Source organism: Bicyclus anynana, chromosome 18, assembly GCF_947172395.1.
Source record: "Bicyclus anynana chromosome 18, ilBicAnyn1.1, whole genome shotgun sequence".
Lineage (NCBI taxonomy): Eukaryota > Metazoa > Arthropoda > Insecta > Lepidoptera > Nymphalidae > Bicyclus > Bicyclus anynana.
This window is the reverse complement of record NC_069100.1, coordinates 8,302,309-8,329,027: the sequence shown is the minus strand read 5'-3', so window position 1 is coordinate 8,329,027 and position 26,719 is coordinate 8,302,309. Positions and strand designations below refer to the sequence as shown.

At 36.9% G+C, this 26,719-nt stretch overlaps 1 protein-coding gene across 2 annotated transcripts in view; it reads right to left on the bottom strand.

The window, feature by feature from the left end:
* Positions 1-26,719, bottom strand: part of LOC112048273 (neural/ectodermal development factor IMP-L2) — a 33,176-nt gene that overhangs the window by 2,821 nt on the left and 3,636 nt on the right. The window contains exons 1-5 of one of the 2 annotated variants that reach the window (XM_024085752.2): positions 6,185-6,325; positions 4,007-4,160; positions 2,585-2,769; positions 1,287-1,443; positions 416-606 (exon numbers count right to left, since the gene is read on the bottom strand). In XM_024085752.2, coding sequence (XP_023941520.2) covers positions 416-606; positions 1,287-1,443; positions 2,585-2,769; positions 4,007-4,127 — 654 coding nt within the window. In that variant the 5' untranslated portion in view covers positions 4,128-4,160; positions 6,185-6,325. Of the gene's footprint in view, positions 1-415; positions 607-1,286; positions 1,444-2,584; positions 2,770-4,006; positions 4,161-6,184; positions 6,326-26,719 lie in introns of those variants that run through there. The other variant, XM_024085751.2, reaches the window with a different exon arrangement.

Genomic DNA, 26,719 nt, shown 5'->3' with positions numbered 1-26,719 from the left:
TAGCGGACGCCCGCGACTTCGTCCACGTGAAAATAAGTTTTCCACAAATCCCTCGGGAACCATGGATTTTTTCGGGGTAAAAAGTAGCTTATGTGTTAATCCAGGCTATAATATATCTTAATACCAAATTTCAGCTAATTCGGTTCAGTAGTTAAGGCGTGAAAGAGTAACAAACATTCATATCATCAAAATCATCAGTTTTCACAAATCGCGGGAAACCATGGATTTTTTCGGGATAAAAAGTAACCTATGTGTTAATCCATAGTAAAACCTATTTCCATTCCAAATTTCAGCTAAATTGCTTTTAGTAGTAGCGGCGTTATAGAGTAACAAACATCCAAACATCCATACAAACTTTCGCGTTTATAATATTAGTAGGATAGGATGAGACGCTTATAGATAGTGGAATACTCACTCTGATTCTGCTGTTGTCGTTCACAATTCTGTTCTGGTTGTCCATCCACATAGTGTGCGACGGGGTGGCGCTGTATCCCCGGCAGAGCAGTGTGGCGGGCGAGCCTATGTTGAGTAGCAGGTCGGTGTAGTACGCAGTCACTATCGGCTTCGGGGGCGTCACCTCGTTTATGCGGGTTTCTGAGGCGTCACCTGGGAAAAAACAAATATTTTAGTTCTAGGCGACAAATAAAAAATTAAAATTCGGCGTGTCACTTTAATAATGTTTTTTATAACATTACCATATTACATAATGACTATGCCAGATTGGTAGAAAACCATCGTCTATAAACAGAGCAATACTTCGCAGGGTATGCGCATTGGATACGTAAAAAGTGCTGCTATATGCCCATCGTTCGAAGGTAAATATATTAAATATTGTGGCAGAAATAATAAAAAAAAGATAAATAAGCCTTACTTATTATTTTTTTATTTTTTACAAGTTAGCCCTTGACTACAATCTCACCTGATGGTAAGTGATGATGTAATCTAAGATGGAAGCGGGCTAACTTGTTAGGAGGAGGATGACAATCCACACTCCTTTCGGTTTCTACACGACATCGTATAGGAACGCTAAATCGCTTGGCGGTACGTCTTTGTCGGTAGGGTGGTAACGAGCCACGGCTGAAGCCTCCCACCAGCTAGACCCGGACCAATTAAGAAAACCTCAATCGGCCCAGCTGGGGATCGAACCTAGGACCTCCGTCATTATATCCACCGCGCATTCCACTGCGCCACGGAGGCAGTATTTCTGAGGCTTCCTGGGATAATATATTATGTAATGATTCTTCAAAGCGTTACAAAAAAATACAACTTATACGCGCACCACGTACCATCAACAAAAACAGTGGTGGAAGCGCTGACGACGTTCGCACTGGAGGAGCCCACGCAGGTGTACACGTCGCCATTGGCAGCGCTGCGCACCACGTGCCGGCTTGACAGGAACGCGGGGCTGAGCTGGTCCACAGGCACGAACTCCTCATCCTCCCCCTGAAATAGTTGCCATTATATTAAGACCCCACTGCCAGTGATGCAACTGGCAGAGCTGGCCACGGACCCACAGAGCGTTGGGGCTTAACCAGCGAAGCCGTGAGCTTAGAAGTAATGTTACTTTAAAAAAATAATTGACTTTTCTGAGTAATCATCCAATGATTTAAATACAGGCCTCTTATTATAGTCATAGCTGGGCACCGTTAATCAAATAGTTAACTTCGTTAATCGTTAATCCGCTACAAAAAAAGTTAGCTTCGTTTAACGTTAAAGCGTTACATTCCGGAAGAATTAACGCAAGTTAACGTTAATCATTAATCCGTTAATATGACTGGTTAATAGTGCATTTTTATATCATTGTGAGAGATCCCCATTGGAAATTAAAGATGAGCACTGGGGAAAAGTGCCATAATTTGTTTTTAGTTGATTTTATCTATAATTTTAACATAAATTTAGTAATTTGTTGATTTCTTTGAAAAAAAATCTTTCATCATTTTTTACTTGTCTAAACCTGTTAATCGCGTCGCGCGGTAAATAGTAGGCATTGGATTAACGATTAACGGACTTCTGCATATTAACGGAAGTTAACGGGTCCGTTGACATTTTTAAAAGTTAACTTAAAAGTTAACCCGTTAAACAAAATGTTAACGTCGTTAATTAACGATTAACGGATTAACGAGTTAATGCCCAGCTATGATTATAGTATAGTCACACCTAAAGCCAAATCAATTGCATATAAATGCAAGAATGTCCTGCCTACTTTGAAGACTCAATACGAACATGGATTGGAGAGTGACTTTACGATTTTGAGTGAGTTTACAGTATGCACGTCATAGTGTTCTAGGTAAAAAAAATGTACGCAACTGCTGCAAGGAGAGTTATGTTTCCTTGCTTTTAATGTATATGTTTATTATGTGTGTTTGGCATGCTCAACAGACAAAAATGTTTGACGAACGACATAATTATTTGCCTATTAGAATGATCCCCTAGGAGTATCCTTGTATCTTAATTAACCAGGGTTTTAAATTAAAATTACTTCGAAACAACAAAATTAGACTGTCTGTTTATTTTGCATTTTTTTCAACACAATGGATTCTACTTCAATTAGAGATCTAGAATTATGTAATAAGGAAAAACTCACGTCAGTGACAGGTACGCCATTTTTCAGCCACTCGACGAAGGGCGCGGGGCTGCCCATGATCTCGCACTCCAGCAACAGGGTAGTGCCAGGCACGTACCGGGCCGTCTTCGGCGGCGGAGTCGATATTTTGATGTAGTTTTCAACCGCACGGCGCTTGGCAGGTAAGTCAGATAGATCGGACAGATCTGAAACAAGTAAAAAATGTATATTAGGTATTATTGTAACCTATATTATATATGATAGGCAGCCGATATTTTTTTTTGATGTAGATATCCGTTATGGAAAGATTTTCCAAAATTAACCCCCATAAGGCAGTTCCCATGGGTTAGTAAAAATCACTAATGTAAGCTTACGAACAACGATAAAGCTGCGAGCATCAGCTGGTTTGAAAATAAAAATAATTTTTAATGCCAACATGCGCTATTACGTCGTTTTACGTCAAAAATAAAATCTTCAAAAGTTGTAAAATCGTAACCTAAAACTAAAGTTACATATCTAAAAGTTCGTAAATCTACAGGTCTTGGGATTCATTTCCAGCCATTACCTATTTCTATCATGAAATTTTCACGATGAAAGGGAATATTGGTCATATGAAAAGAAAATGTTTGCGCTTATGTACAAAGTTCCACATATTTTGGTGATTGTAAGTTTTTTGCTTTAAATTTGGATTATACTTTAAAATGTCCTTCCAGTAAAGTCGATGTGTTTGAAATTCAATAGCGGTATGCCAGATGTTCAATGTATTCTGATATTTGAATAAACGATCGCGCCACACTTTTTTATTTAGCAATCTTATTAAATGTGACCGATTTTGGCCTACATTCGACTAAACTGAAAAGGTAAATTTTACAAGACTTGCACACAAAGGAAAATGTATTTTTATAGGTAATTAAATTATACGAATAATACCTTCTACATTTGGTAGTTTATAACCCCACAACCCTTCAAAAAGAATAAATGAAGTTGAAATCTAAATGTTTAAAAATTGTCTTCGTTTGTTATCAACCCATACACGGCTCACTGCTGAGCTCGAGTATCCTCTCAAAATGACAGGGGTTAGGCCAATAGTCCACCACGCTGGCCCAATGCGAATTGACAGACTTCACACACACAGATAATTAAGAAAATTCTCTGGTATGCAGGTTTCCTCACGATTCCTTCACCGTTTGAGACAAGTGATATTTAATTTCTTAAAATGCACACAACTGAAAAGTCGTCGATGCATGCCCCGGACCGGATTCGACCCCACACCCTCCGGAATCGGAGGCAGAGGTCATATTCACTGGGCTATCACGGCCTATTGTCTTTAAATGGCTGTAAAAATATCAGTGCTTCGTTCAAAAGTCCCTTCAAATCATGTCGCTTGCATTATGTTTAAACTATTTATAAATTAATTGCGGTTTACGTAAATTTATCACTTACCGTTTGGTAAAAGTTTGTTATCTAATTCGAGAGACGATGATTTGTCTAACCGCGCGAAGGCGTTCGTGCCTTGCAGCGACACAATCGCCACGGCGGCGAGTAGCGGTACTATATTGATCATTTCGGCTTTTGGTAGATGGCGCTGAACTGGTATCTGAAACAAATGGTCCATATTATTTAATTTCATCAATATTACTTACCTTTACTTGTAATAACAAAAAATTTGCATTAATTTCATTAAAATGAATTTAAATCTGAATTGGTTAAATATTTTTCTAGACCAAGTTTAATCTGTCAGTAAAAAGTTAACATGAAACTGAAAACTCCAATTGAAACTCCAATGAAAAAAAGCGAGTGTTATTGAAAACTCTAAAATATTTTAAATAAAAATATAAAAATTTATATATCATTAAAACCGAAAGTAACGTTAATTTATTAACGCATTATTACACGCTTATTGTGTTAGTAGGTAGGCAAATAAAATAATATCTATAAAATTCCCGACCGGTTGTAAATGTAGCGTAATTATATGGAAAACTAACCTATAGGTTAGTTTTCCGTATAAATAGAATAAATACGAATGGACTACTAACCTATAGACACCCAACAATTTATCACTCCAAACGTAAGCCACTTCTGTGATTTACGTTGATTACGTTGAAAATTATTTGGTTATTTCCCTATTTTATGCTAGCTGGTTGCAGTGGCGGTTTAGGTTAGACTAGGGGTGCACTTTGCAAGGCTTGCAAGGGTGCGAGGGTGTGGATGTTCTTAACAAAAATCAAACAAAAATAAATAAATCAAATAGACTTAGAGTAATAACCTATAGACTCGCAACACCTAACAATTTTTACGCCAAACGTAAGCCACTTCTGTGAGCGTAAAAGCTAAGCTAATTACACTCGCCGACCCGCACACAAGCGTACTTATCGTAGTGTAGTGATGCGTCAAGGGCTCCCATTTCGGGGTATATAAAACGGCTTACGAAGTCTGTGACTACACACTGTCTATGTGATATAAATCTATGTGCTAACTCCAATTTGTAGTAACCTCTAACTAGAGGATGCCCGCGACTTTGTGCGCGTGAAGTTCATATTTTCAGGGCGCTAGAGGGTGCTTATGGGGTACTTGCGTAGGGCGCTGTCTAGATTTAATACCTTCAGAAGCCCTAGTAGCTCAACGGTAAGCTCGACATACTGAAGTCGTAGGTAGGCTGAATAATTGAATGGATCTATTTATGGTATGAATAGTAGGTACCATAAATAGGTACAATTCTTACTAATAGGTACCATTCATACCAATCTTTACAGCCAGACTGGACCTAACGAATTTTTCAATACTTTCTAAATAGTTCTCTGTTCAAAAGTTTCAAATTACAAAAAAATATATATCAGAAAAATCTATCCTAATCTAATAAGGAAGAAATAATATTCAATTAAGGAAGATCTTACCTAACTTACCTAATAAGGAAACAGCAATCTAAACTGCAATAAAGGACTACTCAGAAGTATTGCATTGCGTATATATAATTGTCTAAAACTAATTATGGAGATGAAATTTAGTGTGTTTGTCTGTAGAAAGTAATCTCCGTAACTGCATAACGAAAGTATCAGTTTATTTCAGTTACCGTTTAGAGTAACGACTATTCGAAAGAAGCTGAATTCCAGGTGGACATAAAACGCAGGTAATGAAAATGAGAATTTAAGGATTGAATTTAAGCAGGTGTAAATTAGTGAAAGTTCTTAAGTTATGAATAAAGTTGACTTCACAATTAAACATTGTGGTACTTAAATCTAAGAATATGGATGATTAAGAGATTTTAGAAAAAAAAGGACTTAAAGAGATAAAAAATCAATTTCTATTGTTAAAATTTATAAAAAAATTAAAGTACACATTATTAAATAGTATTAAAATTATTCGCATTGCAAACGGATTAATTTTGATAAAAGCTGAAGCGGTATTAAAAAAAAATACAAGGTTTATTTTACTTTTGAAAATGCAAATTGGAATACAGGATGAGCGAAAAGTCATAGAAGCGCTGCGACCTAAATAGCTCAATTAGCCTTCGGCTAGGCATGATTGTACTGAAAAGTCAAGTTAGTTTGTAGTGAATCTACCACCAGTAGAAAAGCCGAATTCAAAAACCAAAAATTCAGGAGTGAAAAAAAAATTACGTACCTTTTAACACGAGTATCTCTTCTATCACTGTTTATAAGTAAATAATCACAAGTAATTTTTTTTTTATTATTGAATTATTTCGTTTATTACACTAGTTAAATAATACGTCTATTCTAGATGTGCTCAGGGATAAGGTTATCATTAGAATACGTCCGTTCGATGGAATTCATCCCCTTTTATACCGGAGCGGTCGGCTCACACGGAGTGGTTTTTCATCATTATTGTTTTAACAGATAAGGGACATTTTCATAATGTTCCGCGGATTGACCTTTTATTTAATTTAATTCACTTCGTAATATAAACTAGAATTGTGTTTGTCTGTCTGTCTCAACGTAATTTACGTAAAAATATTGTAAAATATTTACAGTTATGGCTTTGTGTAAATTCACTGAAATTTTAAAATGATTGATAAAGAACTTGCAAAAATTATGTTATCCATAAATTTGGTCACATGTGATATTGTAAGACAAGGGATGAGAGGGTGAGAAAATTTCAAAATACTTTGGTTACGTTAAACTAGAGGAAGGAGTTTCAGGAATGTGAAAATGACTCAGATAAATGAGTAATTAAAGGTAATAATCATTTTTGATTTTCGTTGAATTTATAAATTTTCCGATCAACATAGTTTTGAAATGTAATAATCATTTTAAATTTTCCTTGAATTTATGAATTTTCCGATTTCAAGGTGTTTTATCTAAAGTAGAGATATATATTTCTCCTTCAGTACGATACAATGGAAAAAGCTTACGCTTTGCTTTGTAAGCTTTGAGCTAAAGTAATCTACTAGTGAGCTGCCTGAAAACACGTTTACTTGTCTCGGAAAATCCCATAAATAGATAAGTTAACTTTTAAAGCTTTTCTTTGCTAGATGAAAGGAATCGTACTTTTTTATGTACATAGCCCCTGTATTAAATAGTCCGAACCGAAATGGGGACCTCCTCCTTTTTTAAGTCGGTAAAAACAGACAAATGTATTTATCACATGTATGCATGTATTTACCATTTATATAACAATATCGTTTAATTGTGAGCAGTAAGTGCGAAAAAATACGTGCAAAGTCGCGAAATGCCATTAGTAAAACAGCGTGGCTAACATTGTAAGGAAGTCAATACATCCAATTGGTTTAAACATGTCACAATCGTACAATCTGTCACTGATATGCAACCATTCGCTTTAAATCATACAAATTGAAAAAAATCAATGACTCACGAATAAGGAATTCGTTCGTCTATTCTGTGAAAATTTGTATGATGTAATAATCTAGTAGATAGTGTAACACGTGGAGGGATAAACGAATGAGGGCTGCCTTATTTGTATGAACCAATAAGGCAATCCTAATAACATCAATATCATCATCATCTTGTTTTAATAAGTATGATGACTAGGTTTGAATATATTGATTTTTTATGATACATTCGGGTAAATAAGGTCAATGTTAACTAATTTGTATATAAAAAGCAAAGATTGTCTGGATATTTGCAAAATAAATAAGATTATAAAATTTCAAAATCTATTAAAAATCTTTTATCGTAATTAGATGAAAATTCATACAGTTTTAGCTTCCTTACAGTAAATGTGACATTTTTTAATATATGAACTTTAAACATAAACGCACAAATAACAAAGGTAATTTTGTTTGAACACCCATACAAATCTAACGATCATTATGTACCTACGACGTCATTAATTCGTACCATTTTGTATTGGGCGTTTTTCAGGGATCCGTGGCAGTGCCGCAAATCTGACCCTTTAAATCCCTGCAGCTCTGAAAGTAAGGATTCAGCCGTATTTCATAATCAATTAATTAGTTATTGAGTTAAAATGTAAATTTCTTTTTTACTGATATGAGTAACTATTAGGTATTTAATTTTATACTTATACGCCGATACCTACTATACTTAAACATGAGTTTATGCAAATTCGTAATAAACTGGTAAAACGTAGTTTGTAATTATAAAAAAAAAGTTACAAGTAAAAAAAAAAGTACAAGTTATGCGTATTTAGTCTTCTTACGTCAGTGACACGACACGTGCGTTGAGTGACGATTTCTGAGAAAATTTATGTCAACGATCATCAAAAAAAAATTAATCACTTTTACAATGTACTCTGAACCTTACGACTTAAACAATAAAGTCGGAAACTTCTTATTGGTACAATACTAAAAATTATGATTAGTATTAAATGTAACTAAACTTGCTTCTGTCGACGACTTCGCTTGTATATATTTGATACTTGTTTCTCTTGAAACGTTTTTTTTATTCTAAGAATAGCAGATGGTGAATCTAAGTTTAACTGGGACACCTATATTGAACATCGCTTCGTAGGAACTGTGTCTTCTATTGCCTGCACGTAATAGGTCCTTATAAAACCTCATGTGTCGGTAATTTCACCGATAACTATACCCTTCAGCCCAAAACAATGATTTACTATGAGTTTTTGTGTGTTTTTTATTTTTTTTAATTTTTTTCCCCCTTGAGGAGGCATAAATCCCTGCGGACTCTTGTCTGTCGACAGTACATGTCCAACTTCCACGGACTATATACTTTTTTTTATTTTTATTCCCCCTTGAGGAGGAAAAAATCCCTGCGGACTCTAGAGCATGCAAGGACTCAAATAACCTTCTTTGTACTTCAAGGGTGGGAAGGGATCGCAATGCATTACTTCATTCCCCCATTTACAAATCTCTCTTCCTCTTCTTATCTTTTTCTCTAACCTCTCTTCTTATTGTTTCTCTTATCGTTTGTGCGTATGCCAATCTTCTTACGGCATACGGCATACACGTTATCAAATTTTTAAAGTTTTTGTGATATAGCTCGTCCTGGGAAGTACTAACGCACTGGGTATTTCTACCGTCTATATACCAGTTCGAGACGTGATTGCCCAGGATATGACCTCTGCCTTCGATTCTGGAGGGTGTAGGTTCGAATCCGGTCCGGGGCATGCACCTCCAACTTTTCAGTTGTGTGCATTTTAAGAAATTAAATATCACGCGTCTCAAACGGTGAAGGAAAAACATCGTGAGGAAACCTGCATAGCAGAGAATTTTCATAATTCTATGCGTGAGTAAAGTCTGAAAATCCGCATTGGGCTAGCGTGGTGGACTATTGGCCTAACTCCTCTCATTCTGAGAGGAGACTCGGGCTCAGCAGTGAGCCAAATATGGGTTGATAATGATGATAATGATATTCCAGTTCTATTATCTACATCTATGAAATCTGCCAATCCGCATTGAGCCAGTTTGGTGGACTATTAGCCTAACCCTTCTCAGTCTAAATTGAAACTCATGCTCAACAGTGAGCCGAAGATTTTTAATGAGTTGATGATATTCCAGTTTATAAGACAGTAATTACAGTCACATAAGACTTAATAACTAGGAGCTAGGTATATCCTGCAATATTAGATACAATATAAAATATTATGTTACTTGGCGACTTTGCTACATAGAGCTCCTTGAACGGACTTTGCTACAACTAACCATATTACGCAATATATCAGTTTCTATATTGTATATGTAGAGACAGAGTCGAATAAACTTACACATACAAGCACCATGTAATATATAGTCAAAGTCAAAATTCATTTATTTGAAATAGGCTTAGATATTTTTTTTTTTATTCTTAGTTTGCCCTTGACTACAATCTCACCTGATGGTAAGTGATGATGCAGTCTAAGATAAAAGCGGGCTAACTTGTTAGGAGGAGGATGGAAATCCACACCCCTTTCGGTTTCTACACGGCATCGTACCGAAACGCTAAATCGCTTGGCGGTACGTCTTTACCTGTAGGGTTGTAACTAGCCACGGCCGAAGCCTCCCACCAGCCAATATATATACCATAAGCCTTAAAAATCTTCAGGGCACATACAAACATTTGTTACACTTTTACTATAGTGACAATAATTAATACCTTGTAAATTATTCGTTAAGAATTTCACACGACAAAACGCACAGGAAGTGGATTTTAGTTCTGAGAAGTTGTTGGCAAGAAATCTGTACATAAAAAAATACATTAGAAACCGTTTGTCTATACATAAAATGTAACTGCCGAATATTGAGTGGCCGTGTAGGAAAATAAGCAAAGACCGGCAAAGACGTACCACCAAGCGATTAAGCGTTCCGGTACGATGCCGTGTAGAAACCGAAAGGTGTGTGGATTTTCATCCTCCTCCTAACAAGTTAGCCCGCTTCCATCTTAGATTGCATCATCACTAACCATCAGGTGAGATTGTAGTCAAGGGCTAACTTGTAAAGAATAAAAAAAAAAAAACAACAAATTTATAAAATAAAATATATCCCTCCCAATAAGGAGGAAGGTGGCCCTAGTGGGGAGTTATATGCTGATGATGATGATAATATCTGTCTGTCTGTCTGTAAGTTGACAACGAAACTGAAGTAGATTTCATAAAGATTTTACAGTGAGTTACCTAAGTCAGAAATACATCGTTTTTGGGTGCAATTTTACCTATGTAGCTAAATTTTATTATCCTATCCTAGTAATACTATAAACGCGAAAATTTGTATGGATGTTTGTTACTGTTTAACGCCGCAACTACTGAACCGATTTGGCTGAAATTTGGCATGGAAATAGATTTTACTCTGGATTAACACTGGCTACTTTTTGTCCCGAAAAAATCCATTGTTCCCGAGAGATTTGTGAAAGACTAAATTTCACGCGGACGAAGTCGTGGGCGTCCTCTAGTTCATTATAATGTTTAAATGAGGTAAAAGCGATGTTCTCCAGAGGGTGGGTAGCGTAATCAACGATTGTGATTGGACGCAAAAATAGCGAAGCTGCTTATCAAATTACAATCTATACTTATACATCTGTGGATGCATTGGCTGATTAAGATGGATTAAGATGGTGGATGGATGGTAAGATGGTATTGATACTGATAATATTTATATTAGGATAAAGTATTTTCATTGTACATCTGAATACCAATGAATGGCTTTTTTTTTCTTTTCTTTTCTTTATTCTTTACAAGTTAGCCCTTGACTACAATCTCACCTGATGGTAAGTGATGATGCAGTCTAAGATGGAAGCGGTCTAACTTGTTAGGAGGAGGATGAAAATCCACACCCCTTTCGGTTTCTACACGGCTTCGTACCGGAACGCTAAATCGCTTGGCGGTACGTCTTTGCCAGTAGGGTGGTAACTAGCCACGGCCGAAGGCTCCCACCAGCCAGACCTGGACAAATTAAGAAAATCTCAATCTGCCCAGCCGGGGATCTAACCCAGGACCTCCGTCTTGTAAATCCACCGCGCATACCACTGCGCCACGGAGGCTGTCGCTGTAAAGCCTAGAAAATGGCAAGACACTGAAAAATCCTACCCATAGAACAGCAATAATGGGGTATATGTGATCCAACCTCAGCATTTAATTTATCATGTACTCTATTGTTACTCTATTGTTTTTAATCGGACAGAGAATGAACCTTGTACCTTCAGGATTCACAAAGGTCCTTGGATTAGCTAGCCATATTCCTAGGTTCAATAAAAACCAATTTTTTCCTGTAATTAATTTGTAGTTTAAATATTACCTATCGATGTTCGTTCCATGGAATTCACCCGACCAGATGTTGTAAGATCTAAAAAGTTACATGCCTGTAATTACACAGTATTCCGTTTTCCTGTTAATTTGACGTATATTAAGTTTGTTCTGCGTAATTTATGTTGAAATGTGCATGAAAAATTACATGCCGCCTGGGATTATGATCTGGGTATTTCCTTTTAGGCATATTTTATTTCACAGGGTTATACCATAAGACGTGAAAAGTAGAATGAATGCGGGATGGATGAAATGGCGACAGGTCTCAGGTGTACTATGTGACCCGCGAATGCCTCTTAGACTTAAGGGTAAAATATACAAAACGGTTGTAAGACCTGTCGTGCTGTATGGATCAGAATGTTGGGCGGTGAAAGGAATGGATAGTAAACGAATGCATGTGAACGAAATGCGTATGTTTGGATGGATGTGTGGTGTGACAAGAATAGATAAAATAAGGAATGAGTATATAAGAGGAAGTCTGAAGGTGGCGCCAGTGACAGAAAAATTGAGGAGTAGAAGGTTAGCTTGGTATGGACATGTAATGCGTAGAGAGGAAAGTCATATTACTAGAAAAATGTTGAATGTGCAAGTGGAAGGTCATAAGAGGAGAGGAAGGCCAAAGAAGAGATGGTTGGATTGTGTGAAAGAGGACATGTGTGTAAAAGGAGTGGATGATGAGTTGACAAGTAATAGAGACGAATGGAAAAGATTGACATATTTTTCCGACCCCACTTAAGTGGGATAAGGGTAAGGAGATGATGATGATACCATATGACTTGAATCAGTGACCGAAAAATAAATAAAAAAAAATCAAATTCCATTTATTTCAATTAGGCTTAATTTACAAGCACTTTTGAAATGTTTAGTTATGTCATGATTTAATGTAATGGTGGTTAGTAAAGTCAAAAACATAAAATTAAAGTGACGAGGGTTCCAAAGCGCCTTGATCCGAAAAGAGCCCACAACAAACTCAGCCAAGGTTTATTTATAAAGCTGAAGAGTTTGTTTGTTTGTTTGAATGATTGAACGCGCTAATCTCAGGAACTACTGGTCCGATTTGAAAAATTGTTTCAGTGTTAGATAGCCCATTTATCGAGGGGCTATAATATTATCCCCGTATTCCTACGGGAACAAGAATCATGCGGGTAAAACCGCGTGGCGTCAGCTAGCCATTTATATAATCAAATATGCATGTATAATATATTTTTAATTGTTATAATCGAAATCGACATTGAAAAAGCACCCACTATAAGTGCCCATTCCAAGCAGTCTTTCCGACTAATTAAAAGGCAGTGGGAGTATTAGTCATGTCTTAAAAGATATATTTCAATTGATAGGTAGTTAAATTCTATTTTTTTTATCATTTTAGGTAGCCACGGCATGTCTTTTTAACATAAACTGAAAATTTTTTGTATGTCTATCATACACAGTTTATGTTAATAAAAATTCCTCCTAATATTGTAAATGTGAAATTGCTACTAACAAAATTACGAATATTTCTTGTTGAATAAATTTTTCTTTCATAAAAACTTCATTGGTAAACAAAAATAAGAAATCACCTAATGTGTTGCGACAGTGGTAGGCACTTAATGAGAAACAAAACGAGGCGATAATCGTCTGATTCAGATAAAAAAGTCACAAGTCAAGGACATTCACTAAAAATTTTCAAGTTCCTATATTTTGTCCGGTCTAATCTCTGAAACGCCTGAACCGATTATAATGAGACTTGCACCGGTAGATAGAGGAGGTTATGGAGCAACATATAATCCCAAAATGGTTCCAAAATACAAGGTTCCCGCGGGATTTGTGAAATTTTAACGCGAAAGAAAACGCGGGCGTCCGCTAGTCACACTCACACTAATATTATAAAGGCGAAAGTTTGTGTGTAAGTGTGAAAGTGTGTAAGTATGTTTGTTCCTCTTTTACGCTGCGGCTACTGAAGCGATTTGACTTAAATTTGAAATGGAAATAGATTTTACTCTAAATTACCACATAGGCTACTTTTTCATCCCGAAAAAATGCATGGTTATCGCAGGATTTGTGAAACACAGTATTTCACGCGAACGAAGTCGCGGGCGTCCGCTAGCTAATTATAAAAATGTTTAAACGAGATTGTTTGTTAGAGACGTATTCTTTCAAGAGCACACTTTTAAAAGTCACGTTTTTTCATTGAAAGCTTGGAAAGTTTAGCTTTTTATAATTAAGTTAGAAACATTTTAAAAGAATTAACATTTTTATTATTCCCTCAATTGACATGTTTTTCAACAAACGTTAAAAAAAGAGCTTTTATTCTTTATAAAGTTTTCTTTTCTACGATATTAGGATTCGAAGACCATCTCTGACAGGGCTCGTCTACGAAAGCTGGACTTTTCCGAACCATAGTGACCAACCGCTTATCCATGTAACTATTGAAAATTATTCATTCGTACCTAAAGCATGTCCTGATAGAGTACCTACATGTATTTGCATAATATCGAAGAAAAAAAAACGTAGGACAGTCAACAGCCTAGACACAACAATGAACCTTTTATCTATACTTCGATGCTAATATTATGAATAAGTCGCGATAGCCCAGTGCATATGACCTCTGCCTCTGATTCCGAAGGGTGTGGGTTCGAATCCGGCCCGAGGCATGCACCTTCAATTTTTCAGTTGTGTGCATTTTAAGAAATTAAATATCACGTGTCTCAAATGGTGAAAGGAAAACATCGTGAGGAAACCTGCATACCAGAGAATTTTCTTAATTCTCTGCGTGTGAAGTCTGCAAATCCGCATTGGGCCAAGTGGTGGACTATTGGCGTAACCCCTCTCATTCTGAGAGGAGACTCGAGCTCAGCAGTGAGCCGAATGTGGGTTGATAATGATGAATATAATGAATATACCAATTGAAAACCACGTTATTAATTGTGTCATATGTTTATCGCCAGAATAGGAAACGGAGGTAAGAACGGGTGAAACCCATGGCATCTGCAATATAGGAAATTTCGGTAGATTTACAAGACGGAGGTCCTGGGTTCGATCCGCGGCTGGGCCGATAAATAAGTTAGCCCGCTTCTATCTTTGATTATTCAAAGCTTAGCCCGGTTCATTATCAATATCATTTTGACGGCCTCCGTGACGCAGTGGTATGCGTGGTGGATTTACCAAACGGAGGTCCTGGGTTCGATCCCCAGCTGGGCAGATTGAGATTTTGTTAATTGGTCCAGGTCTGGCTGGTGGAAGGCTTCGGCCGTGGCTAGTTACCACCCTACCGACAAAAACGTACCGCCAAGCGATTTAGCGTTCCGGTACGATGTCGTGTAGAAACCGAAAGCGGTGTGAATTTTCATCCTCTATAACAAGTTAGCCCGCTTCCATCTTAGATTGCTTCATTATCAACAGGTAAGATTGTAATCAAGGGCTAACTTGTAAAGAATTCAAAAAAAAAAACAATTAAATAAAAAATTTCAAATTAAAGCTTGAGCATCTTGATAATGTTGACTCTACAATGCACAATTGCAGTCACACTATAAAATTTTACAATGACATATCTAGAGATTATTTTATCGGGTCTGCTGATCTATTCACTATTTTGGACTTTATTATCAACCTATTAAAATAAACAAACAAATCATTTGACAAAGTGTCTTCTAACTACCAGATATCCGCCAGTAAGCACCGGATGACATTTTTACATAGAATCTCAATTTCGTATATTGTCAACTAGCATACGTCAAAGATAGGGAAAATGCTAGTTGAACTGAGGTTGAGGTTGAGATTTAGATGATAGTTTGTATGAAAATCTTTTTTCAAGAAAATTGAATTTTGTATCCTATAGTTGGTATAATATAAAGAAATTTATAGATACTTTATCCGATAGCAAATGGCTATAATTACCTAACTACCCCCTGTAGCGTTATTATTGGCTAAACAGCCTCTAATGAGGTAACTCGAATTGATCTATCATAATTTAACTCCTGTGGAGTTACAGATCATTTATATCAATTTTACTGATAAAAACCAAAGACATATTTATAAATACTAATAGAGTTTATACACTCTATAAAACAAATTAATGTAAATAGGGGTGAAAGTTTCTAAATAAAATATTTTAACCCCTTTCATTAGCAACCCATTTTCGGCTCACTGTTGAGCACGAGTCTCCTCACAGAATGAGAGGGGTTAGGCCGATAGTCCACCACGCTGGCCCAATGCGGATTGGCAGATTTCACACACGTAGAGAAATATGAAAATTCTCAGGTATGCAGGTTTCCTCACGATATTTTTCCTTCACAGTTCAAGACACGTGATGTTTAATTTCTTAAAATGCACATAACTGAAAAGTTGGAGGTGCATGCCCCGGACAGATTCGAAACTACGCCCTTTTTTTGTTTTAATTTTCGCGTTAAAAAGTAGCTTATCCTCTGTTCCATGGTACAATTTATCTAGGAGTATCTAGGTATCTAAAATTCACCTAATACGGTTTAGTTACGAAAATGTTTAGACAAACAGACATTTACTTTTCCATTATATTAGTATGGATACCAAAATATCCACGAACGATTAGTATCCCAGCAACGATTGATTTCTGTCGACATATTTAGCTAAGGGATAATAGATTTATCCAATGGTGATATTAATTAGCTAAACATGACGCCATTTTGCAGATTAACTCTGTAGTAATTAATGCGTTAATCTTGGGCCCAATTATGTTGCAATAAAGCTCGCTGAAGACGTAGACAAGTCATTTTCTTTTTTAAGACTTTGACTTTGACCACTTTGAGTGAATACATTATGTACTCTGTACTTAGATTTTAGATTTAATGATTAGTTAGACCGCTTCCACCTTAGATTACATCATCACTTACCATCAGGTGAGATTGTAGTCAAGGGCTAACTTGTAAAGAATAAAAAAAAATGCCTATTCACTCTTGTTCTGAAGATGCATAATCATAAGGCATTAGGAAACACTAACGCCGGTAAGGCATTCTTCTTAGCTGTTCTACTTTAATCAAAATAGCCAGATAATATAATATTTGTAATTAATTTTATTTTTAAATCTGTATAAAATAACAGGTTATTTTAGAAATAGAAAATAATACCCTCCTACTTTGATATTATGAATCTAGGTTATTAATATTCTAGCGTAGTACTTAAATCCCACGCGCTCTAGAAAACATTTTCCAGCAATTTTCCCTTTAGTCTGTAGGTTCACTTAAATCGATATTAAACCTTATTATAGTTTAAGAGGCAATGGCTGGTAAATTGATATAAAAATAACTGGTCTGGCCGTTTCAGATTATCGCAACTAAAGTACGCGCGTTAACAACTGAGTCTTAGGGCCATAAATCATTTCTCTATATCTATCTCGCTTGCACTTATGGGTCTTATGGAGCCGTCTAGTGAAGGGTGTAACAATGAAAGACATATTATCGATAAGTAAAGTTTATTATCGTATCTTGTTCACAAAATTAAAAAAATTAACAATATTTGATTTAATATAATACATATTTCATATTATATAATTATTAACTAAATAAAATTAATCTTCATCTGAGTCTTCATCATCAGAATCTTCGTCTTCTGCCAAATTTATTATAAGCGGCGCGTGATCTCTAATTAGAGCTTTTTGTAAATCTTTGTTTTGAAGTTCTTCGGCATGCCTAACACATTTGGCCCAGTCTTCTCGTGTGACATTTTCTATGGCTCGGTGGAGGTGATTTTCGACATCTGCTATCTTGAAGGTATTATTATTCTTCGCAACTTCTCCCTTTACTTGTGCCCAAATTAATTCTATTGGGTTATATTGACAGTGATATGGAGGGAGCCTTATTACTTCATGACCTCGTTCATTTGCCAGATGGTCTAAAGCGTAGACCTTCTGCGGGTTACTGGCTTTTACTTTTCTTATTAATTCTTCAATAATTTCGTTGCTGGAATATGGAATCTTTTTCTTTGTCAACCATTCTTGAATTTCAGCTTTCCTCGTGTTTCTTGTGGGTATCTTTTCCAACTGTATCGAATGATAGCTTGCGTTATCGACAATTATAACTGAGGGCTCTTCAAGTAGATTCAGGAATTCGGAAAACCATGCCATATATGTTTCGCCATCCATTTCTGTGTGGTAATCAGCATCCTTTGATTTCACCGCTTTAAATATTAGCTTCGCATCTGGAACGAAGCCAGTCCTTGCAGAACCCGCATGGCAAACTATTAATCTTTGGCCTTTTCCCACAGGCTGATTCTTGAAACCTCCTTCATCGTTGCTTCCAAGCCACATCCTCTTTCTTGCATGGTTTTGATTAATCCATGTTTCGTCTAGATAGAAACGTGGTCGCTGATCGTTAGTTCTTCTAAGTAAATCCAATTTCCTTAAAAAGTCCATTCTAGCACAAACAATATCAGTTCTTTCCATTAAATATTTACGTCCTTCGCTATTTTTCTTATACTGGAACCCAACCTCCTTCAGTAGTATTCTCATTGAAGTGTTGCCGCATTTAAAATCGGGTAATTGTTCACGGAATTTTTCTAAAATTTTCGCCACGGATGGATACTCTCCATTCTCATAAAATGAAGCTACAGTTCGCTTCAACACACTTTTATCAAAATCGTCAATATTAGTGACGGTTTGTGGTTTCTTAAAATTTGTTCTTGGTATACAGGTACTGCCTGATTGTGATACTTCCGTCTTGATTCGGTCCACTGTCGCTCTGCTCACACCACAAACAAATGCGGCCATTTCACGTGGTTTGTTGAAATTTAGAGAAGCCACTTTATTCGGATCACTTTTCAATTCATTGAGAAACAGGAATACGTTGTGAATCAGTGTTCGAGCTTGAGGGCTAATATCGCCATGTAATTTCTTCAGATCAACGTTAGAAAATAAAGTATCCATAGTGCGCAACGAGTAACACATGAATGTATTTATTTAATTGCAGTAAACACATTTATAGCAAAAAAAATACGCAATGCAATTACATTAGAAACCGACCAATCAGAATCGTCCAAATCATTATTGACTCATCATTAGCACGTGCGCAGGTAGCCGTTTATCGATAATTAGGGTGCGCAGGTAGGCGCGCTGCACATTCCTATCTTTTTTGACTTTTATGACCGGACGACTCAGATGATAACGCGCATACTATACAATTACCTATGGGTAGGTATTATTAGCTTTTTGCAGGTCACATCTTTACATTATACCAACCGACTCGCCGCGGTTTCACTCGCGTAAATGTAAGGACACGGAGATAAAATGTAGCCCATGATATTCACAAATAACGTGGCTTTCTAGCGGTAAAAGAATTTTCGGTTCGGTTCAAAATCGGTTTATCTGCTGAACCGATTTTACCGTACCGAATCAGAGATTACTCCCGACAATACCAAAAACTTTACTTCTTCATAATATTTATATCTCACTAATATTATAAAGGCGAAAGTTTGTGTATAAGTGTATAAGTGTGTAAGTGTGTATGTTTGTTTTTCTTTCACGCTGCGGCTACTGAAGCGATTTGACTGAAATTTGGAGTGAAAATAGATTTTACTCTGGATTAACACATAGGCTACTTTTCATTCCGGAAAAATTCATGGTTCCCGCGGGATTTGTGAAAAACTGAATTCCACGCTGACGAAGTCGCGGGCGTCCGCTAGTTAGTATATATAATCTACACTAATATTGTAAAGAGTAAAGATTTAAAGCTACTAGACGATTAATACTACTATATTATCACCATGTATCAACATGGATTTCAGTTAAGCATTTTAAAAAGTTGCAAGAAATATAACAGAATTATAATTACAATGTATCCATTAGCTCTTTGACTATGCTCTGTTATTTCATATTCGTCACTTAGGTTTAGGACTCGTAGACAGTGGAATACGTGCTCAAACATACAATGGCTTGATTAGTGTACTTAATCTGTGTTAATACAGCTGGTTGACACTGTTGCAAATGGAGTTTATCCGTTGCTATGACGAAATGTAAGTGGTACAAAAAGATTTCAAATTATATTCTTTATATATTTAGTACAGGCGTGATTGCCCAGAGGATATGACCTCTGCCTCCGATTCCGGAGGGCACAGGTTCGAATTCAGTCCGGGGCATGCACCTCCAACTTTTCATTGCGTGTGCATTTTAAGAAATTAAATATTACGTGTTTCAAACGGTAAAGGAAAATATCGTGAGGAAACCTACATGAGAATTTTCTTAATTCTCTGCGTGTGTGCCAATCCAATCCAATCCAATCTGCCAGCCTAATCCCTCTAATTCTGCGAGGAGACTCGAGCTTAGCAGTGAGCCGAATATGGGTTGATAACGACGATATAATTAGTAACATATGTATAATTCAGATATTCTATACAATGCCTAGGCAATGTATAAAATATCTATGACTTTTTTATTTTGTATAAGCAAGAGCTTAGCTTATTTTTTTTTATTTTGTATAGGCAAGCGCTTAGCTGCAGTCACGCCTGATGGTAAGCGATGATTCAGTCTATGGTGGAACGCACTTGCCTAGAAGATGACTCTTGACTTAAAGGTACCCATATTTTAGGTGGTGGGGAAAACTAAGTAAGAGTGTTGATCGATCGTCAAGGAATTCCTTAACCCTACATCCAGTAGTCACAAATCCTGGACTACATTGTGGTGAAAGAGTTAGTGCTCGTAAATCAAATACTAAAGAATTTTTCGGAATTTGCCGTTCGTCTATCAATTGGGACCCCCAAACTAATTTTGATACAGAGCCCCCTAATGGCAGGCTACGCCACTCATCTCTGCTATATCTAGCAGTCCTGTGGTAGAACGGCGAAGGTGGCACAAGATATAATACGTATTAAGGCATAGGTAATAAGTAATTCTAATTAAGGGCAGATAACAAACAAACTTATGGAAGTATGGATATCATGCGTTTTAATGGTTAGGTTAGGTATCGCTGTCAAGCTTGCGCAGTCAAAATTAATACGTCAGGTCTCGCCCACACTATTAGGCGCTATTAGCTATCATTTCGATATCAATAAACGTCTGCGCGAATGTATCGACATCGATACCCGTCCGATGGTCCCGCCCTAAAATGTGTACGAATCGAAACATTACATCGATATTATACTTCACTACAGATACACTATACCTACCTGTGAAACATGATTTTATATTTATTCTAATATTACAAATGCGAAACTGTTTTTTTTATTCATTACAAGTTAGCCCTTGACCACAATCTCATCTGATGGTAAGTGATGATGCAATCAAAGATGGAAACGGACTAACTTGTTAGGAGGAGGATGAATATCCACACCCCTTTCGGTTTCTACACGGGTTCGATCTCCGGCTGAGCCAATTGAGGTTTTCTTAATTGGTCCAGGTCTGGCTTCCGCTGTGGATAGTTACCACCCTACCGACAAAGACGTACCGCCAAGCGATTTAGCGTTCCGGTACGATGTCGTGTATAAAACGAAAGGGGTGTGGATTTTCATCCTCCTCCTAACAAGTTAGCCCGTTTCCATCTTTGATTGCATCATCACTTACCACCAGGTGAAATTGTAGTCAAGGGCTAACTTGTAAAGAATAAAAAAAATAAAATAATAATAACTTTATCCCAGTATTCCCACGAGAACGGGAACTACGCGGCGTCTGTTAGTACTCATAGTAGTAGCACGTAATATGTTTGTCGTGATAATTTTGTTTTGTTGCCAAGTTGTTTAAATTGATTAATTAACTACAAAATCATTATTATCATGATCATTCTGACATTATTAGCTTAACATTGTTACGGACCTTTGTAGTTAGTGTACAGTGAATACTCGTAGTTATAGTGTAGTGCTAAGTGCCACCTTAGAGAGCTTGGACCTAAGTAAATATACTATTGATGTTGTCTGTATATATTAAACTAGCGGACGCCCGCGACTTTGTCCGCGTAAATTTCGATGTCAACTTTACTACTACCCCAACCCTACCCAACCCATACATCTACCCTACTCCTACCCTACCCCAAAACCTACTCCTACCCTACCCCTACCTTACCTACACCCTACCCCCATCCTACCCCTACCCTCCCCGTACCCTATCCCTTGCCTACCCCTATCTCACGCCTATCCTACCCCTACCCTACCACTTCCCTATCCTTCCCGTACCTCTACCCTACCACTACCCTACCTCTACCCCTACCCTACCACTACCCTAAACCCGGCCCTAAACCTACCCTACCCCTACACTACCTCTACGATTCCCTACCCGTACCCTACTCTACCCTGTAACTTCTTTATCTTACTCCTACCCTTAGCAAAATCGGTCCAGTCCTTCGAGAGTGGTGGTATGACTAAGAGAAATAGAGACTTCTATGCTAATAATATAAAAAGGTAAAGTTCGTTGTAGGAGGTAATCTCTGGATCTACTGGACCGATTTGGAAAATTGTTTTACCAATAGAAAGCTACGTTATTTGCAAGTGTCATAGGCTATGTTTGATCCCCATATTCACACGGAAACGGGAACTACGTAAATGAAAGCGCCGGGCGTCATATAGCGGAATTTCTGCGTCTTTTAGAAATTTTGTATTATCTCCGAAACTATTTAAGTAATTAACATACTGTAAAGGGCAAATCTTATCTCCATAATATCCTTGTGATTATTAAATAATTTATTTTAATAAGGATTAAAGTTTAGTTGTATAAATAATGACGTAAACCTATGTATATAAAATTAATAATTTTTAAAACACAAAAGGTACTATATCTGCTAATATATAGAAGATAGATATATGGTGTCGCGGACTTTTTTGTAGAACTTTTAAAGATACATAACGTCTCCATACATTAATTTCAATTTTACACAATAGTTAAGGCAGCGCATGCGAATAAGTCTGTTTAAGAGGATTTTCAGTCCGACCTGTATGACAAAAACTGTGATAACTCGGCTAATATATATGATACCAATATAAAATAGCCTATAGCACTCCCTGATAATGTAGCATTCTACTGGTGAAAAAATTTTTAAAATAGGACCAGTAGTTCCGAAGATTACCCCATTTAAAAAATGTGACAAACTTACAAACTTTACCTCTTTATAATATTAGTATAGATTAATTAGTATAGATAATATAGATAAAGTATGACCTAATTTATAATATCTACCTATGTTATAAAAAGTTTTTGAGGATATTTGGAACCTAATTTGAAAATTGTTTTACCAATAGTCAACTTTAGTCGCAAGTTATGCTGAACAGTTTTTGTTTACTTATCCTTTCTTTGTATGTCATTGGCGGGGTGTAATTAAATACTATACATCAATATTAAATATTGCTTAATTTAAATACTAGAAGTGATTAGCTTCCATGTATTTAAATTCATATCTCTAATTTATATTAATATACTAATAAAACAACTTTTCTTTTCGCATTATTGTTCTTTGTTTTTGCCTTTTATCGACAATTTAAAACAATATTTTGTCACGTAGTACAATCGATTTATAGTGATAATGTAGTCAAATATGGTAGCTAATAGCTATAGGTTTATAGACGGTAATAAATAAAGACCAGCCCCTGTAGCCAAGTGGCACGTCGATTCTCTTTCTACGATCGCTAACGCTTCGAAAAGTAGAAAAATAAACATGGTACTCATGAAGATACACGACCATTTTTGAACCCCTATTTGTTTCAACCTAAACTTATAATATATCATTATGTACTCACAAATCGTTAAGCAATGCTTATTTTAGTATTGTTACTAGTTGGGGTCACTTTCATGTGACCCAAGCTCTCTAACGCGACACTTAGCACTACACTATAACTGCGAGTATTCACTGTACACTAACTGCAAAGGTCCGTATCAATGTTTTCACTAATAATGTCAGAATTATCATGATACATACGCGACCATTTTATCGACGCTAACACAATTTTTCTCGAAGACGAAGTCGCAGGCATATCTAGTAAATAAATAAATTAACCGTTATGTTATAGAGGTTTTGATACGTAATTTATACCTATACCTACCTATATTTTTTGTACAATTTTATCACGCGAAATGTGAATGTATCATTGAGAGAGGTATTTCCGGTGATTTGATGTAAATTGAATAGTGATTAATTTGAGATTTCCTGCGGACAGCGCGATCGTGGAGTCGTATATGCTACATAAAATTAATAATTCATATAAGGGTTATTACATACTTATTTTACCGCTTTTTTATTTTGAAGAATATTTTTTTTTTGCAAAAGAATATTTACCATATCTTTTAAATATGATGAACGAAATGCGTAGGTATGTTGAGATGGATGTGTGATGTGACAAGAATAGATAAGAAAAAAAAAACATACATACAGCCGAACGTAGAACCTCCTCCTTTTTGGAAGTCGGTTAATAAAGAATGAGTACATAAGAGGAAGTCTGAAGGTGGCGCAAGTGACAGAAAAATTGAGGAGTAGAAGGTTAGCTTGGTATGGACATGTAATGCGTAGGGAGGAAAGTCATATTACTAGAAAAATGTTGAATGTGCAAGGGGAAGGACATAAGAGGAGAGGAAGGCCAAAGAAGAGATGGTTGGATTGTGTGAAAGAGGACATGTGTGTAAAAGGAGTGGATGATGAGTTGACGAGTAATACAGACGAATGGAAAAGATTGACATATTTTTTTGACCCCGCTTAAGTGGGATAAGGGTAAGGAGATGATGATGATTTTTTAAATATGACCAACTTCGTCCGCGTGAATTTTAGTTTTTACTAGTCGGGAAATACTATAATTATTTTTACTATAATTTTACTATAATTATGGAATGGGTACGACAATAGTCCTTTTGGGCGGGGGTTGAACCACCTCTCGGTAAATATTGAACCTAAATTAGTTACAGCTTTAGCAATCTAGTTACACTAGCGGACGCTCATGACTTTGTCGACACTTAGCCTTTTTTTTTTGTTTTTTTTTAATTATTCTTTACAAGTTAGCCCTTGACTACAATCTCACCTGATGGTAAGTGATGATGTAATCTACGATGGAAGCGGGCTAAATTGTTAGGAAGAGGATGAAAATCCACACTCTAGACGACTACACGACATCGTATCGATACGCTAAATCGCTTGGCGGTACGTCTTTGTCAGTAGGGTGGTAACTAGCCACGGCCGAAGCCTCCCACCAGCTAGACCTGGACCAATAAGAAAACCTCAATCGGCTAAGCCGGGGATCGAACCCAGGACATTCGTCATTAAATCCATCGCGCATACCACTGCGCCACGGAGGCCGTCAAAACTTCTTTAATCCGACCCTTTCGCAAAATCCGTTCTAAGCGTACGTCTACAAACTATAAATTACCTCCCTACAAAATTTCATCTTTGTTTCAATCAAGCGGTTTCCCATATTTTGTGACCTTTCGCTTTTAAGAGTATATATATTACTAGCGGACGCCCGCGACTTCGTCCGCGTAAAAAATGATGTAAACTTCTCTCCCTCTACCTTACCCTGCTCATAAACCTACCCAACCCTACCCTACCCTACCCCTACCGCTAACGGTAACCCTAACCTCCCCCCACCTCCCCCCTACCCTAACCCTACCCGTACCCTATCAATACCCTATCCTACCCTACCCCTAATCTACCCCTACCTTACTCCTACCCAACCGCTAACACTAACCTTTCCCTACCCCTACCTTACCCCTACCCTAACCCTACCCTACCCGTACCCTACCCCTACCCTACCTTACCCTACCCCTATCCTACTCCTCCCCTACCCTATACCTTCCATATCCTTCTCCTACCTCTACCTTGCCCCTACCCTACATTTTCCCTAAATTACCCCTACCCTACCTCTATCCTACCCCTTCCCTACCCCTATCCTATCCCTACCCTCAGCAAAATTGGTTCAGCCTTTTGAGCGTGGTGCAATCACCAAAAGACTATAATTTCCCAAGCGACTTCTATGCTAATACTATAAAGAGGTAAAGTTTGTGTGGTTGTCGGGGGTAATCTCTGGATCTACTGGACCGATTTGGAAAATTCTTTTACCAATAGAAAGCTACATTATTTGCGAGTGGATAGGCTATGTTTGGTCCTCGTATTCACACGGGAACGGGAGCCACGTAATTGAAACCGCGGGGCGTCATATAGCGGCATTTCTGCGACTTTCAGAAATTTTGTATTATCTCCGAAACTATATAACTAATTAACATACTGTAAAAGGCAAATATTATCTCTATAATATCCTTGTGATTATTAAATAATTTATTTTGATAAGGATTTATGTTAAGTTGTTTAAATAATGACGTAAACCTTAGTTTAAAATTTAAATAATTTATTAAAGTACTAAAGGTACTATATCTGCTAAAATATAAAAGATAGATATATGGTGTCGCGGACTTTTTTGTAGAACTTTTAAAGGTTCAAAAAGCCTCCATACATTAATTTCAGTTATACGTAATGGTTGAGGCAGCGCATGCGAATAAGTAAGTTTTTCGGTCCAACCTGTAAGAGAAAACCCGCGGTAACTCAGTAGTTATACATGATAGAAATATAAAATATAGCCTATAGCACTCCCCGATAACGTAGCATTCTACTGGTGAAAGAATTTTTAAAATCGGACCAGTAGTCCCGAAGATTACCCCATTTCAAAGAATTGTTACAAACTTACAAACTTTACCTCTTTATAATATTAGTATAGATTTTGATTATTTTTTTTTTCGATTAACTAGACCTCGGACAGACAGACCGACGCGTCAAACGGACATAATGAATCTATAGGAGTTCCTTGTTCACTACGGAGCCCTAAAAAGATTCGCTGGCATCCGCGAGTCATACAAAGAACAAGATAGTACTAGTAGTAACTCGTATTTATCTATATTTCAACGTGATAAGCAAGCAGTGCGCACGCGGCCTATAGTTGCTATCTGCGAGATAAACGTCAAGCTATGACGTCACGCCACGCCCCCACGCCGTGCCGCCGTGTGACTAGTGAGGGAACAGTCGATGACGTCTGCTATATTATCTACACATCGATATCTCTCATCATCATTAAGGTCGCCACTGACGGTCA